Genomic DNA, 16,914 nt, shown 5'->3' on the forward strand with positions numbered 1-16,914 from the left:
TGGTGCAGATTCTTTAAGAAATACACACTGGCATAATACTATTCAAGCATAAGCCTATTTGATACAGAAGTCTTCCACAAGTGGAGAGCATTGTAGTAAGACCAATACACATTCTGTTGAGAAGAAAGCTTGTTAGCAATACTGTAATGCAATACTCTAACCACAGCAAAGGATAGACTCTCAAATTAATCCAGTTTTTGCCTGTGATTTATTTAGCCTAAAAGGAATCTCGTAGTATGAAGCTGTAGTATGAAAGCTGAGTTTTGAGAATGCATATAGCTTTCTCATCTTTGCAGCTTAAATGTCAAAACTTTCATCAGGCTGTTGAGAAAAATAGCCCAATACAAAAAATATTACACTCATACCTATGTGAATAATGGCAGAATAATTATTTCTTTGTTCCTTCTTTTAGAAACAGCTTTCAAAGCTCTCAATTAATGTCCTACTTTTTCACCTGTTATCTGTCTTTCCTCTTTGAAGAAAAGTTTTCCACCTATCAAAAACCAGTTGGTTTGTTGCAGGGAGATTGCTGTGGTTGTGGTCCGGCCTTTAAACCATAATCCATGAGAAAGACACTACCAAAACGAAGACAAATGAATCACACACTTTTTTCCAAGCTTGAACTACACAGAGAACCACAGAATTACAGAATGTTTACATTTGGAAGGAACCTCTGTAGATCATCCTGTGCAGCACTCTGCCAAGACAGCTTACACAGAAATGCATTGAGGTGGGAGAGAGACTCCACAATCTCCCTGGGCAGCTTGTTCCAGTGCTCTGCCACCCTCAATATAAAGAAATTCTTCTTCATGTTGAGGTGGAACTTTCTGTGGTTTAGTTTATGGTCATCACTCCTTGTCCTGCCACTGAACACCACAGAAGAGCCCAGCACCATCCTCTTGGCAACTTCTTTTGAGATATTTCTTTGCATCAGGCCCAGCTTCCATGTGTCTACTCATAAGAGAGGTGCTCCACACCTCTAATTATCTTTGTGTCTCTTTGCTGGACCCTCTTCTTGTCTTTCTTGTACCGGGGAGCCCAGAACCAGATACAGCACTCCAGATGTGGCTTCACTAGGGGGTGTAGAGTGGAAAGATCACCTCCCTCGACCTGCTGGCCACAGTCTTCCCACACTCTTACATGCTGGAGAAGAGGCCATCTCTTTGTCATGGATCTTTGATCTGTATTTCTTTACTCTGATTTAGGAATCAATTCAGAAAGAAATCACAATCTTTTAACAATGGTTACCCAAATATTTTCTGACATGGGACTGCAACATAAAGTGACTCAGTTATACACCTACACACCTCAGATACTGATGTGAGCTTCCCAACAAATCCTAGTCTTATCAGATCATTTGTGAGGAGAAAAAAAAGCATTATTTTAGTAAAAAAATAATAAAATTATAATTATTCGTTTCTTTCTCTAGCCTGAAGGGAAGAGATGAAATAATGAAAGGAGGGGATAAAATATATACTTTATCCTCCTATGCTTTATCCTTCTATGCTCATGCTGGAGACAGCTAGCTGCAGATATAGTGAGTGTCCGAGGTGGCATTAACCAAACTGAAGCTGATTCAAAGCAGAAAGATACTGATCAAGAAACAAACTGTCTTTTAGAAAAGCAGCTTCAAAAAAATAATTGAATCACATTGAGGGAGGGATTGATACCATGGCCAGCAACATCTCTGCTAACAGAACAGATTTGGATGTAAGTCACATCTAGAGACAGCCTCATAGACTTGTTCTTGGTTTTGTAAACTTTATCTGAAACACTCTGGGCCCAGATTTGCCACCAGACAATTTCTGTGCCAGTCTACCTTCAGTTAAGGAATAAAAATGGAATTAGGGGGATTAACATTAATTTTGCAACAGCTAAAAGCTTTGTAATGTACTGATACAGAACAGGAAGGTGACGGAATTGAGCCCTGGTTTTACGCTTTTCTCAGTTCTTGCTGCACCACTACCACAAGCCTCGTTTGCTGATGCCTTGTAAGATGGGCCCCTGAACTTGTATCTGAGGAGATGCTAAATGGATAAAGGTGAAGAGAAAGAATATAACATGGATGTAGTTTTATTTTCCTCAGTTTTCTTGCACACAAGTGTTTCACACAGCTCTCGGCCACCATGTAATCCTTGCTGCTAGTCCTAATCTTTTGACCTTTCTGAGTCATTATTACAGTTAGTTCAATATGTAAAACCATAAAAACATTTATTAGAAAAAATAACTCAATTTTTAAACCTTACCAAAACACCTGTTCTCTAGCTGCTATGCCCTCCTTCCACACTGTGTCTCCGGCTTTCCTCTAGCCCCACCTTTTTCACACCCCCATGTTGATGGTTACTATTTCCCCTTTGCACATCACCCTGGTGTGTATTAGATACCTATTCCCAGTTCTCCTTCAGCATGGTGACATTCTCTTACTAAATCATGAGATTATAGTCACAATTGTAAATAATGTTCAAGAGAAGCTAAATAAGTTCCAGAAAATTATCCCTCCTGTCAGAGATAAAATTGGTGTAGTATAGGAATTAAAGTGACTTCAAGTTGCTGATAGTAGCAATTATATCTGTTCAAATGATAATCCAATGTTATTTCTCCATAGGAACCTGGAGCTTTTACTTTGCAGTAAAGGGACTCTATTTAACATAGAGTGGAAACAAGCCCTTCGTTTTGCAATGCTTCCATTTTTAACATTGCAAATAAGTAGTTGAGTCCATGGAGAATCAAGAGCCAAGTATCGCCTATTATGGGGGCTTAATGTGTCTACTTTGTGCAAACACCAGTGTCTATATATATTCAAAAATCTAGATGTCAATCGCTATTCTAGAAAAAGCTACTGGGTAAATTGATAGATTTTGTCTGTTGGAAATAGTAATGGCAAGATCTGTGGGAAATTTTTCATTCAAAATGAAAATTCAGCTGTGTTAGAGCCTTTAATCCTACCATTCATATGAAAGAGGAATAGAAGCCCATACCTTCCAGTCTGACATTTTATACGCAGGACAGTTTTAGTGCTTTAGTCAAAGTTACTTTTAATTTAAAAATTATCTTCTTTAATCTTTTAAAGTCATGCAAAGACAACAACTCTCTCTTTAAAATAGAATAAGACTTTTTTAGTCATATTTGGCCCAGAATAAAAATATATATGGGTATATATGTGTATGTATATTCACATACATACATACATACATACATACATACATACATACATACATAAACTTCCCACAATTTCTAGGGAGCAAAATAACAGTATATATCAACTATAATATTAAGAAAGAAGTCACATTAAAAGAACCTAATCTGTGAAGGTGTTACATAAACAATATAGTTCTTTATGTAATTAAAGGGTCATTATTATATATATTTACAAGCAAAACAAATTATTTGAATTATATTGCTTTACAGTAGAAATACTGTTTCCCACATTTGGTATGTGTAGATTTATATGTTTTAAAGAACTGAGAAATTTTGCTTGTGAGATTTGCCAGCAGAAATTTCTGAGAAGCAAGGGAACACACCCCATGGGTTTTCTATTTCTGTCTTTATCCCTAACCAGGTCCAGTCCTCTTTCTGTTGTTCCTTTCATCTAAGTTTGCCCACACACAGGCAAGTCCTCTTCCCTACTGTCCCTCATAGTTCCAAACCTCTCTTGGATCCACTCTTCAGGCTCCTACTTCTCCATGCCTTGTCACTCTCTAGTCCTACTAGAGGTTGACTACTTCTGCATTTATTGTTTCACTCCATATATTTCATCTTCCCCTTGCTCTTGTCCTGTCTTCATTTGAATCACACATTGTCTTTTTTCCATTCCCCATGAATATGGTAACTGAGTGCATAGAAAAGTAAAGGGTCCCTGGTGTCACCTCTGCCATTTCCCACAACAGGTACAGTGGGAAGCTAGTATTTCAAGGGGGACAGAAATAATCTGATACTCCTAAAAGAGGCAAGAAGATATGGGCTTTACTTGGTGCAATCAATAGGACGAAGATACTAATAAATTGGTGCTCATGGAGTTTGGAATTGGATGGAGCTTTTCAGGAAGCACTTACACAAATACCTGTCAGATGTGACTCAGATAAGCTGATCCTGTCCATGTGCAGGTGATTTTCGGAGGTTCCTTCCTGACGTTCCTTTTTCTGTGAATTTTTAGGGGATGTAGCTATTTAGAGTTCCAAAGTAAACATCTGCCAACTACATTTCTCAAAGGCTTGGAATATAATCAAGCATGGCTTGTCACAGGATACCTGAAGAGGCATGTCAAGCCCATTTTTCCTGCTCCTCACCACATTATCTTAATTTTGCTCTTAATTATGATGTATTTTTAAAATGGGGAAAAATACACCATATTTCTTTATCTTCCTTGGGAGCCACTGAAGTATTTTAGCAGAAATTTCCTTTAAAAGTATTTAGGAAGAGTTACCAACCAGGTGGAAATACTAAGAACAGCAGCAAAGGTCCTAAAATAGGAAATACTGGGCTACTTCAATTATAGAAGGTTCTACAAGTTCTGCCAATATTTTTCCCTTAGGCTCTCACAAAATGGGGAAGCAAAGAGAGAAATATCTCACAACTTCACAGAATCCCTTAAGCCTCCTATGTTCCCATTTAAAAGGGATTATGAAATAAAATTGAGTAGGAAGCTCCTCAAAATTTCAAAGGAAACTCTTGTGTCAATGCCAAAATTGCTATTTTATTTTTTCCCATATCTGACTAATTTTAAGGTATTCTTTATTAGCATAACTTTCATTCTGGGCTTTGCTTTGTTCTCTTTGCTGTTTTTATTCACCCCTTGACTTGGAGTTGAAGTATGCAACTTACAATAGAAAGTATAGAAAGAGAGAATTTAATTGATATTAATTCCTATGAATTTAACTTGTTTTCTTTTACACTAATCCAGATATACTAACTGAATAATGCTCTGGCAAGACAGATCTTTGTCAAAAGTCACAGCAAGCAACACTGCAGCCCACAGGGTAGGAAAAAAAAAAAGGGGAGAACTAGATAAGGCCTTTTGTTTTAAGCATATTCATGTTAAAACCAAATTGATTGAGAAAGCAGCTCTGACTACTATGGTTTGAGTAGTGCTCTCTTCCCTCCCTTTCATGTTTTCATCACTGCCAGCAAAGATATAGATGGAGACCAGTAAAACAGGATTTGGACCTTTCACCTTGTCTGTTAATGGATGTCTGTTTCTAACTAAATAAGGCTTTCTCTTTCCTCTTTTCCGCAGTCTGATTTCTGCCTTTCCCTTTTTCATTTCCATCTGGAAAAAATGGAAATTCTAATCCATTTGTTTGGACTCTATCCCTACTTACCTCAAGATGGGTTTTTACCATTTATGGAAATATAAAAGAACTTTAAAGTATGCATAAATAAATTACTCCTACAACTCACTTTACCACTGTTTGTACTTCCAGATGGTATAAAGACATCCCAGTATAAAGTAGAATTAGCCACTATCACCAGTGGTTGAACTTCTCAAAAAAAGATAAATAACCAAACACAAGCATTATAAAAACAAAAAAATAATCACCATTTTTTAAGTGAATTTTTTATTTTCAGATGTCAATTTCAGTCTTGTTTTTCCAAAATTAAGAGAAAACACATAAAATTTTTTTACCATTTGCCTTGCAGCACTGATTGGGAAAAAAAATAAAAAGATCACTTTGCAGAGAGTATAATTTATATCAGTCAGGATGGAGCACACTGGGTTTAATTTTAGTGTTCTTCTCTTTTTCTTTCTATGCCTTCTTTCTGATTATCTTAGGAATCACTAATTATTCAAACATTGTAGACTACACTCGTAAATTTGCTCATTAAAGGCTTCTGAATTTGACAGAAGAAACTTAGAGGCTGCTGGTGATCCTGTTTGTCCAAATGTAACTCTGTTTAGCTCCACAGAGTTACTTCTGATGAATCCTGGTAAATATCAGATAGAAAAGAAACCCCCAAGAAACCATCCTGAACATGCTCATGTTACACGTCTGTTTGAAATTTAGTGTGCTTTTATTTATATTCTTAAGGAAATATGAGGCTACTTTGCAGCTTTTTTTTTAATTAAAAGAGTAACTGAAATTCACCTATCTACCTTAATGTTTGTTGTATCAGAAATTATTGACATCATGATATCTTGGAGATAAAAAAATTCTCAGCACACTGACCAGATTAAAAGCACAGATCTTTGTGCAGTTCTTAATTCAATAAAATGCTGTGGCACTTCATGATCAGAAGGAAATATGCCTTCAGAAGCATCTGTTTCTTCTGTGTCCTTCATGAGAGTCAAAGGGTACTTTACAATCCAATCCAATGCTAGATATAACCTTTTAAATAAATAAACCGTGGTTTAAGGATTTAAAAAGCACTAGATCAAAGAATGTAATCTTTGAGATCTAATAACTACAGTGATGGGTCTAGCATAAGGACATGAGCAGAGCAGAACAAAGGTTTGCTGAATATCCACAGTGCCTCTTGGGTTAAAATTCATTACAGAGTCACTCTAAATCCCTAGTCAGGGGGCAACCCTAAATTTCTCTTCTTGCTAAAATCCAGCATGAACTTCAAAAATAAACTGAAAGCAATATATTTATGGGAAGAAACTCCAGTCTTCAGCTTCTTTCATGTTGTTGCTTAACTATTCGAAATTCAGCTCTTATTTTCCAAACACCTGCCAATTTCAGTTTCAGCCTCCACGTTTTTGGCTACACACCCTAACACACACACCCACACACAGAGATTTCTACTGCCCAGGATGTACTGAGTGGACATGGAGAACTGGCTTTTTTTTTCTATACCCTCTTGCAACCAGAAGAGATCCAAGCCTTTAGCATTACACTGTCTGATGCACAATGTGCTGCTCATGTGAGATTTCCCAATAAGTTGTGGGGATACTTATGGATGTGCTCAAATGGTTCCATGGTCACCCTTTAAATAAGCAATAGCACCAAAACAAACAAACGGACAGACAAACAACCAAACAGCTGTGTTCAGAGCTATTGTTAACCCTTCACATGCTGTTTTAGAGCACTCCAAATTTGTCATCTGTCAGGCTTTGAAATTGCAAGCGCTGCTCACCAACTTGCACACAAAAAGTTTTCTTGCCTACTTTGGTGACAAGCTGGAGCAGGTGGTGAATACTGCACACAGACTTCTGGAAAAATCTTGTTATCTTTCTTTATTTCCCACCATGGGCATTACAACACACAAACCATCACTTCTGCCTGCTGCTTGACCAGCATCTTGTCAAATCTGGCTGCAAGATTAAGCTTCCCCAATTCTGAATTCAATATTGCAACCCTAAGGACATAAGAATCAAACTAGAGCATTGTGGGTTTTGGAGTTGTTTTTTTCCCCTTTTAATGGACCAAATTGTTTCTGCTCCAAGACCATAGTTTGCCCTGACTATAATGATAAATCATCATGACTGACACTAAGCAAAATGAGTTTGATATTTTCTGCTTTATCCTTCCACATTAGAAGCCACTTTTACATTTGCCACAACTTTTAACCTTTCTTCCAAAATATTAGAATTATACAAATCAGGTATTATTTCTGCTTTGTATAATCCATTTGAAAAATGTGAAGCACATTTTGTACACAGAAAGGAATGGGCACAGTGAAGAGAAGGTAAGATTTAATGGCCAGCAATCTTGCAATAACTGTTGGTTTCCTATAGCAGCATAATTCTTCTTTCTTCCAGATTATTTTATTTCATTGGAACAGTGTCCTGCTAACAAAGCCAGGGGGAGGTCCAGGACTCCAGACAAATTCAGCATTTGGCAGCATTTGTTTCTAGGAGCAAAAGTTATTGACCCAATGACAGTGTCTTGGAAATACCAGACTTAACCATTATCAGAATTATTTGCATGTTTAGCTCTTTTTATTTTTTTAAGGCATATTCAGTAATGATCAGTCACATTTCTCCATTGTTATATTAAAAAACACGAAAACAATGACAGCCTTTAACATGATATACTATGAAAAATGAAAGTGGATGCTAGTTTGCCACTGATGGGAGACAATGTGATTTTAATTCATAAGTTTGAAGCAAGGATATGAAACATTCTGGTCATTGATATTGTTGTTTAAGTCTTAGTCTGTGCTGCAAATCTATATTTAGCTATTTATTCCCCCCCCCCCCTCCCCACAAAAAAAAGGATGTCTTCTAGGAGTGGGCTAAAACCATCAGTTTTTTATTCCAGTAGAACTTCTTTGCACTTGAAACATAAGAAAAGCTCAAGTAAAAACTGCATTAGAGCTCCATAAGTTGGATTTGTAAGTGAAAAAGCAGTTAGACATGTAAACAGTTTAGTGAAAAGTACAATATTCTGATACAGAAGTATCACTTACAATATGTCTAACAGCAGTTGTATAATACTATTAACATGACTTTCACTAATTTGCTTGCAAAAAACTAATGTTCTGTTATTGTCTGTTTCTTGAAACTTGTTTCCATAGCAGGGGGTAGTTAAAAAACACTTTTGTCCTTTACTTGTCCCTGTAATATTTCCTTTTTGGAAGTGCCATTCCATAGCTGGATTGTGTCTTCCAAACACATGAGTCCAAGTTCCCTGAAAATGCTATCAACTTACAAAATAAAAGCTACTCCATGGAATCAACTACTGAAATAGCACTAAGTTCCATTTTAACTTTTTTTTTTTCTTTTGCTTAAGGTCCTATTCCCCTTCACAATGCCCTTCTCCATTTGTGGATTCAGAACCCCATCCTGGAATGAGCCACCTTTGGAAACAGGTCATATTTAGCAAGCACTTAAGATATCACTCACTAGATATATCACAGGGTCAAAATTACTCTCTCAATTGTGATTTTGTAGCACTGCTTGTCAAATTATTGGATTTCTTGTAGAGGAAGGTGGCACAGAAAAGCCCACCAAGACAAGACCTATGTATTTTGACAAGAACCACTATCAGAGCTCTGCCCTGTAAATTCTCATTTGCATATGCAAAGGACATGGGACAGCTGTACATCTACAGCAGAGAGCAAGATGAATTTATGAGGCCCCTGTTATCTCTGAAAATAATTTATTCAACTTTGAGTCACTAAACAGTATCAATTACTATTTTTCATGTGAGTAAAAGTTTGTTGGAGATAGTTTTGCTATATGTCTGGCATATACAAATATAGATAGAAAAAACAGGCTTATCAGTAACTACAAAATCTACTCTAAACAACTCAAGAAAATTTAATTAATATAGTTCACCATGTAAAGATTGCTTGAAATAAAGATTTTTGCATCCCCTCTTTCTTCCCCAACCTTTTCTTTATGAAGCTGTCTCCCAATACCTCTTTTAATAATGGCTAGAAATTTTGAACAGTCCCTTGATCTTCAAAATTTTCTTTTGATCTAACAGTTAGATAAAGCACTACTATAGAACAGCACTACCAGTCAACAGAGAATCAGCGGCAAACATCAACTAATATTTCTCTTTTGAAGAGAAAATACTACACATCACAGAGGTTTTGAAGCCAACATTGAAACAAAACCCCTGAAGTGATAGTCTGTTTACCTGTAGCCCTGATACCCTCAAAAAGTAAGTGTTCAAGAACCCTTGGGTTACTGTCTTTATTCCTAATAGCCAGTTCTAATTGTAAAACAGTTTGCATAACAATTATTTAGTTAGCATTTAAGCCAGACTTTGTTATATTTATTAGCAGTAACACAATTGGCTTGTTGGACAAGGTCCTGCCAATTGTTATATATATGAGGAGCCCCATTGAATTCAGTATCATTCTCTGCACTTGAAGCTTTAGCAATTGCAGACCTCTTATGGGCTAAAGTGATTTGCTGATCAACTTATAAGTACATGCTTACGTCTAGTTAAGTTTAGTGAGAGATAAACATGCATATATTCAAAATTGCCTGATCTGAAGCTCTTCCATCTTTAGAATTTCAGAATGAAAAGCTACATTATTAATGTTGCTGAATTATGTAAATTACAGGAAAAAATATATTTTGCCATATCTTCATCTAATGTTGAAAGTGCTGTATACAGTTTCTCTTTGATTGTCCTTTTATTTTCTTCCATTTGAGTTGCAGTTAAGATCAGAGAAGAAAAATAAAAGTCTTGTTACAGCTACAGGTCACTGTAAGATAAGAGGCTCAGCAGTCACTTCTATGCACTGTACACACAAAAGTGGGCCAGACTGATATTTAGTTTATCAGTCTGGAATCTAGGAAACATAACAGAGGTACTTGAATGTAAATGCATTGTCAAAAGATAATAATCTACATCACTGAAGGAGTGTCACTTGTCCAGCAATTTAAAGGTCATCTGACATACTTCATTTTTCTCTTACAATTAGAATATAGTGAATATACACAGAGTACAAATCACAGCTTTTTTAAGATTTGACCTCTTAATTGGCTGCCCTGACCCACAGATGAAACCACACTGTAGTACAGAACAGAAAAAAGAAAATCAGAGAAAATTACTAAATATGTTTTAGAAAGCTGATTTCAATTAAAATCCAATTTTGGTGTGAAAAGAAGAAAAATCTTTTTAAGTATGAATCAAAATGATAAAAATTCATATTTTCTGCTGTAAAAACAGAAGTCAACAGAAAAAAATGCATTCTTTTGCTGGAATCCAGGCCTAGGACCAAAGAATTTACATATATTAAATTAACAAGATCCAAAGTCCTCTACAACAAATACTGTAAAATATTACAGCCACATTCCTGCATCTCCTTACAATAATAATTCTTAGGGACACAATATTCTAGAGAGTGTATACAATAGTGGGTTTCTGCAAAGATGGAATGCTTCATTATCAGAGTACCAGCTTGTTCATAAATATTAAAAAGTATGACGTTTTTCAAACATATTTCTTACTGTTTACATTGTCTCTCTACTACTGAAAAAAACCAGTCAATGGGTACCTGTCCATAAGTCTCTCTCTCACAGTCCTGAACTGCAGAAAACCACTGTTGGTGACAGCAAAGGACCACAATTTTTGTTCTGGATATACAGTGAGCAGCCAAGGGGATATGTAGTCTGGCCTTACTTATGCAAGTAGTCATTTTTACAGTGATGGGTCTAATTCTTACTTGAAAGAACAGGATTTGTCCCAAACTGCAGACAAAATGGCACAATTCCTTGCTGTCTTACAAAAGTGGGTCCTAATTTTACATATGGTTATTTTCTGTTTATTTATGTTATAAGCAATTCTTTATATTAGATTAGAGCTGGAAACAGATATTCCAAGAGAAAAAGAATTTCTCTACTGCTATAAGAAAAATCATGTAGAGATTGCTCAAGACAAAATAACGTTACAGATCTGTTGTTCATCTGGTAAAAATTAAACTCCTGGATACATATTAGTCTGCATTATAAAAACAGCACTGACAACAGATTAAACTTCTGAAAGGTGACCAAAAGTTGCAAAAGGAATGGCTTCTCTGAAACATGTTGTATTATGGTTAATCATGAGAAGAATACAAAAAAATATTAAAAAGCAACAAAATAGAACAGAAAGACCCACACTGGCTGCAGCAATGTATCAGATTCATAAACTGGGTTTTAGAGAGCTCTCTGTGGGGAAAAAAGCATGTTTACCCTTGCATAAATAGCATTTGCTACATGGTGAGATCACATGGAGGATGCACTTAAATACAGAAATAAACATGCTAAACCTGTAGAAAGAGAACTCAAACATAGCAGTAATAACTGCAAACACAGGCTTATTTGAAGAAGAATGTTACCTAATTTACTTCCTCTCAATATACAGAGATCTAATTTAAGCTGCTCCCCTCCCCTTTCCCACTTTGGTGTATTTGCAAGAACCAGTGAGCACAGAAATGTGCAGCCAGCGCGGGCCCTCAGGCCGGAGGATCAAGATGGCAGGCTGGCCTGGGCTCCCCTGGGGACAGCAGAGCCAGAAGGGTGATTGGACACAGTGACCTGTCTGCATGAGATGAGACAAAAACAGGAGGGCTGTAATGCTGATGAACTAACCTGTCACTCACAAGCTCAGGTCTGAGGGGAAACAAAAAAAAAAAAAAAAAAAAAAAAAAAAAAAAAAAACCAAAAACGATGGAGAGAAAAAAAGAATAAGAAAAAGGTATAGTAGAGGTTTTAGAAAGCATGCAAGGCAGAAAAATTACAATGTTATTGGAATAATTAGATGACATTTAATTATCTGTTCATTCAGATGGGCTCAGCATATACAGCAAATATGGCATAAAAATCCAGCTAATAGTTTCTATAAGAGCAAAACACAATTGAAGAAATAATGGATATTGTGGTTTGGCATGCAAGGAAGGATGCTACAGACTATTGCTGGCAGGGATCAGGGTTTCATGCCAAACACTCCAGTTATGAATCAAAATCACAATGAGCAATGAGCTTCTAGATCTTGACACACAAGGCAAGGAGGTTGTTCTTCAGAGTACTTGGATGTTTTATTGCTTGCTTGGGGGAGGAAAAATCCAGAGGGAAGGCTCTCAAGCAATTCTGCACCCTGGACCCAGTACACCCAGGTGCTGGGTAGCGGTCAGAGTTGTACACTCTGCACACCATTGCCATCACCAGTGGGAATCACTGTGGACTGGTGGTTAAAGACAGTTGAAATCTAGATTAAAAAAAAAGTAAAAATGCGCTTAATGATGAACAAGTATTTGGTGTTGAAAATGCCTTTAAATCAGTATGTTCCTCCTATTCCATTTGTATATGTATATTGTATACAATATGTATATTCCATTCCATACACAGACTAATGCTTGAACTACAAAAATCTGCTAGTTTCTGATTTCCATTGCATCAGCTATACATGTATAGTTTGGATTTTTAATTAGGTGACTTCACATTCCATTAGCAGTAAGCAAGATTGAATTTAGAGCTACATCTGCAGGATTAGTAAAAAAAAATTGTCATGGCAGAAAAAAAATACAATGCTGATATAAAAAGGCCAAATTACATACATTTATACAATTTTTTGGGTTTGGACGTTTGAAAGTTAACAAAGACTTTCAATAACTTTTTCTAATACTGTCAGGAAATAAATGCCTCTTCTAAAACTATGCAACTACTAAATATGCAAAGCTTAACTATTTATCAATACCAAATAGAGACTTAGATTTTCTGCCATAGGCCCTGCCTTTTGATAGTTATTTTTTCTTAAAGTACTTACAGAAAGTCTATGTCTATTTTCAGCAAAGTATGTTAATGATACTGATTGCCCTGAGATTCCCACATTTTAACTAACTCCTTTATTATACAACCAGAAAATGCATAATTTTTTATCAGAAAAAAAAATTAAACTTTTCTTTCTATCTTAGCACATAGCTAATAACAACCAAACATTGGACAATTAATCGAAACAAAAACATACTTGAAAATTTTGTGGATTTATGAACCCATTTTGATGCGCACACTTACGTATATGAAATGTAAATATGCACACATGCTGATCCAAAAAAAATGTTTGCAGCACCTAAGACAGTAAAATTCAGAAAAATAACATCTATAAAGTCTAGCACAGAAAACCCACAGCAGTTAATCACCTAAAATACCTAAATTCATTTTTCTTTCAAGTACATGCTCTTGCTATTAATTTTAGGAAATGAAATACACAAACACATGATATAAACATTTTTCCAGACATTCATATGAACTTTTTTTCATGCATGAAATATGGAATGTTACACACAGAAAAAAAAAATCCTTCTACCATTTCCAGCCTCAAAACCACTTTCTGAGAGTTGGCAAGCCTTAAACATAAAATAGCTAACTTACACTTTCTTACATGGGAAAACAAAATTTACATTAAAGAGCTATTACAAGCCTTTAGATTTATAAAGATTTCAGGGTACATTTTCTGTCAAGAGCACTTGCTCAAAACCTTGCCATTGTATCTCCCTTAGAATCATTAAATATATTTCTGTAAGACTGAACAAGTTAAGCAAAAAGGTAATTAGCACAGTCTAAAATACATATTTTTGCACAATGTAGTACTGGCAAGCATGCCCCACTTTTTTAGGTATAAGCCAGCCTAATAGAAAGCTGTGAACGTTTGGAGGATTTTTAATAAAAAATGTATCTTCTATTTTTAAAATATTTAAAGCAATAAAAGTCTGTGGTAAACATGGCATTACATATTTGACATTTTCCGCCCAAAAATGCATTACTATGTACGATGGTATTAATAAACCATGTGCTTTGAGGGACTTCAGTGCTTTGCCGTAATTTAGATGAAAACAATGTATAGAATGAGTATTTTTCTACCATTATATCAACATATAGAAAACAAACACTATGTCATCATTTCAGCAGCATGCGTTCACTGTACTGGAAACATATGCAAAAAACCACAAAGTTTTTTGAGAGTTCAAAAAATACCCTTTACCAGAGAATGATTTACAAGTCAGTGGTTAATGAGAAAGTGTTGAGCACTTAAAATTTTGTTAGAAGAAGAAAAACAGGCACCCTCATCTGACTCTGACTGCTTTCACAGGAAAACAGCCCTCCCTGCTCATCAGAACAAAATAATTTCTTTCCCCACTTCAGGTTATTATTTGAAGCAAATGAAAAGACAATGATTTTTCTCTCTTCTGGCTAAAGCTCAAAACGGCATGGTTAAATCACACATATAACAACTACAGACTTATCAGAAATCACAAAACAGAAAGAGAAGGACTCACTGACCCATTTGGAAGACAAAGACGACAAAACGGAAAAGCTCTAAAAATCAGCTTGTGAGGCCTTTGAGAGATATTCTTCTGGCATTTCATCACAGCAGCCCCAGTTCACTTCCCTGGATACAGGGAGGGAGAACTAAATAGAGCTGTTTATTAAAGCTGTTGTGCTGGATTGCATTAGGAAGCACGAGCAGACCACCTGGACCTTTCAGATTGTGGCAGTGTTTAATTTGCAGGCTGCCCCTCTGCAGCAGCAAAGACTACTACATTTACCAGGCTCAATCACACATTATCTGGATTAGGAGTATAAGAGGAAAAAATAAAAATAAAAAATAAAAGCCACAGCATCTAGCACAGGAATACAGTCAATATAAAAATAATGAACAGCATTACAAATAAAAAGCAACTCCCCAGCAAACATAACACTTTCACTCCTCGGTTCTTCTACTTCAGCATATTTAAACAAAATAAAACAGCAAATTAATAAATACATTGATTTGATAAAGCTCAGACTGTAACGGGGTTTATTAGAAGAAAAGGATGGTAATTTAGTTTTTTCTAGTGATTCCCTGGCCAGATTATTGTGTTTCTTTTGCCTTTTTCACTTTCAGTACTACACTCGCTGGTAGCAGAAGATACAGATAGAAAGATGGTACTGTAAATATGAATTATGTGAATCATATGGTTAGACCCTTGTGAAAAAAAAAAAAATAAAGGGGGAGTTGAGAAATGGCTGACTCCATACCTGACCAATTACAGCTTGCATGGTCCCTGTGTCCTGCTGAGCTGAAAGATCGCAATCCATCATATGTAGTCTTTGAAAAGGAGAATGGGGGTTTCTGGCATGCATCTGTCAATCAACTTCTGCACTCACAACCATCACCAAAAGCAAGGGAAAAAGTCAAGCTGCTCCACCAAATAGGATGAAATAGTCATGTGACCTTCAGCACTCTCACACACATACATACTTCCATAGAACGTATGAATTTTCTGCAGATATGAAATGACATTGACAAATACCCAATACCAAGTAAATAAAGTGAGACAAACAGCTACTCACCAAAGAGAAAACACTTGCTGTAATCTTCAGTCTAAAGATTTAATATACCTAAAAGGTATTTTAAACTGAGTGTTTTCTTTAGAGCCTAAACTTTTCAGATAAGGTGATATGATTTTATATATGCAGACAGTGGTCAGAACTTTAACCCCTCGCGTCCTCTTGCAGCCTCTGATTGTGTTTCCCCCTTTTAGTCTTCTACTTTATAGCTTTTTGAGTTCTTGATTTTTTTTTCTTTAAGTTTCTTTTGTGTCAAAGTGAAGTGGCTTGTGTTGCCATCTTTGGATTTGCAGAGATTATGAGAACTTGATGGAAAAAAAATTCTAACAGGAAAAAAAGAAGCAGGAGCTGAGAAACCTGTGTCAAAACATCACAAGTCAAAACATCTCACTGCTTTACTCCACCAGAAGTCAAATGTTTTCTTTACTGGAAATATATATTTAAGTATTAGTTTATGTGAGCTCTGATGAGCACTCCAAATATTAAATATTCAGACTATGTAAATCCTACTTACAGAATCCTTTCCATTTTGAAGGTTAGCAGAATTTTGGTTCATTCACTGCTCCACTGAACTGACATAAAATGTTGTTACTTAGGAAGGCAAACATTACCATTTTTTTCGAATGGAAGCAGTTTGTTTCATGTATCTCCCCCTCTGAGTTAAGATTTGCAAGAATTTCCAAGACTATTTTTTATTCTTGTCAAAATATATCACCCCACTTGTCTCCAAAAACTGAGTGTCCTGAACGACATGCTGCAGCATTGATTGCTGATACGTTATTGGCCAGTGATTGCTGAAGGGTGACATTAATGTAACCTCGTAGCACTTTAACCCTTTGAAGATCAATACAGTCCTCTGGCAATATAGTAGAATAACAGCCCATATACTTTTTGCTGTATTACAGCTTCATATAAATATTAGTGCATCTTTCTACCCTCCTCAAATTGCAATTCAGTTACTAGTGCAAACAACACACTTTCTAAAGGATGTCAGAAGCAAAAATGCAGAAAAAAACCCAGTCTAGTCTCTGTGCTTAACCTAACACACCCTTTTCATTTCAATAAGTTCCTGGCAATATTTTGACATTATTATTTCATTTTTAAAGGCATTGAAAATATTGATCTTAGCTTTTATGGTCAATGAAATGTGAGAATATCAACAATATTCTAATTGTAGGCACTTGTCAGTCTCCTACCACAGA

General features: G+C 36.0%; 1 protein-coding gene across 1 annotated transcript in view; it reads right to left on the reverse strand.

Annotated features, from left to right (window-relative positions):
- The window catches only part of POU6F2 (POU class 6 homeobox 2), a 307,632-nt gene extending 292,127 nt beyond the window's left edge, over positions 1 to 15,505 (reverse strand). Inside the window, exon 1 of the mRNA XM_058034322.1 lies at positions 15,401 to 15,505. Within this exon, the coding sequence (XP_057890305.1) occupies positions 15,401 to 15,505 (105 nt within the window). The remainder of the gene's footprint in view (positions 1 to 15,400) is intronic.
- Positions 15,506 to 16,914: the final 1,409 nt, after the last annotated feature.

This window comes from Melospiza georgiana, chromosome 1 (assembly GCF_028018845.1).
Source record: "Melospiza georgiana isolate bMelGeo1 chromosome 1, bMelGeo1.pri, whole genome shotgun sequence".
NCBI lineage: Eukaryota > Metazoa > Chordata > Aves > Passeriformes > Passerellidae > Melospiza > Melospiza georgiana.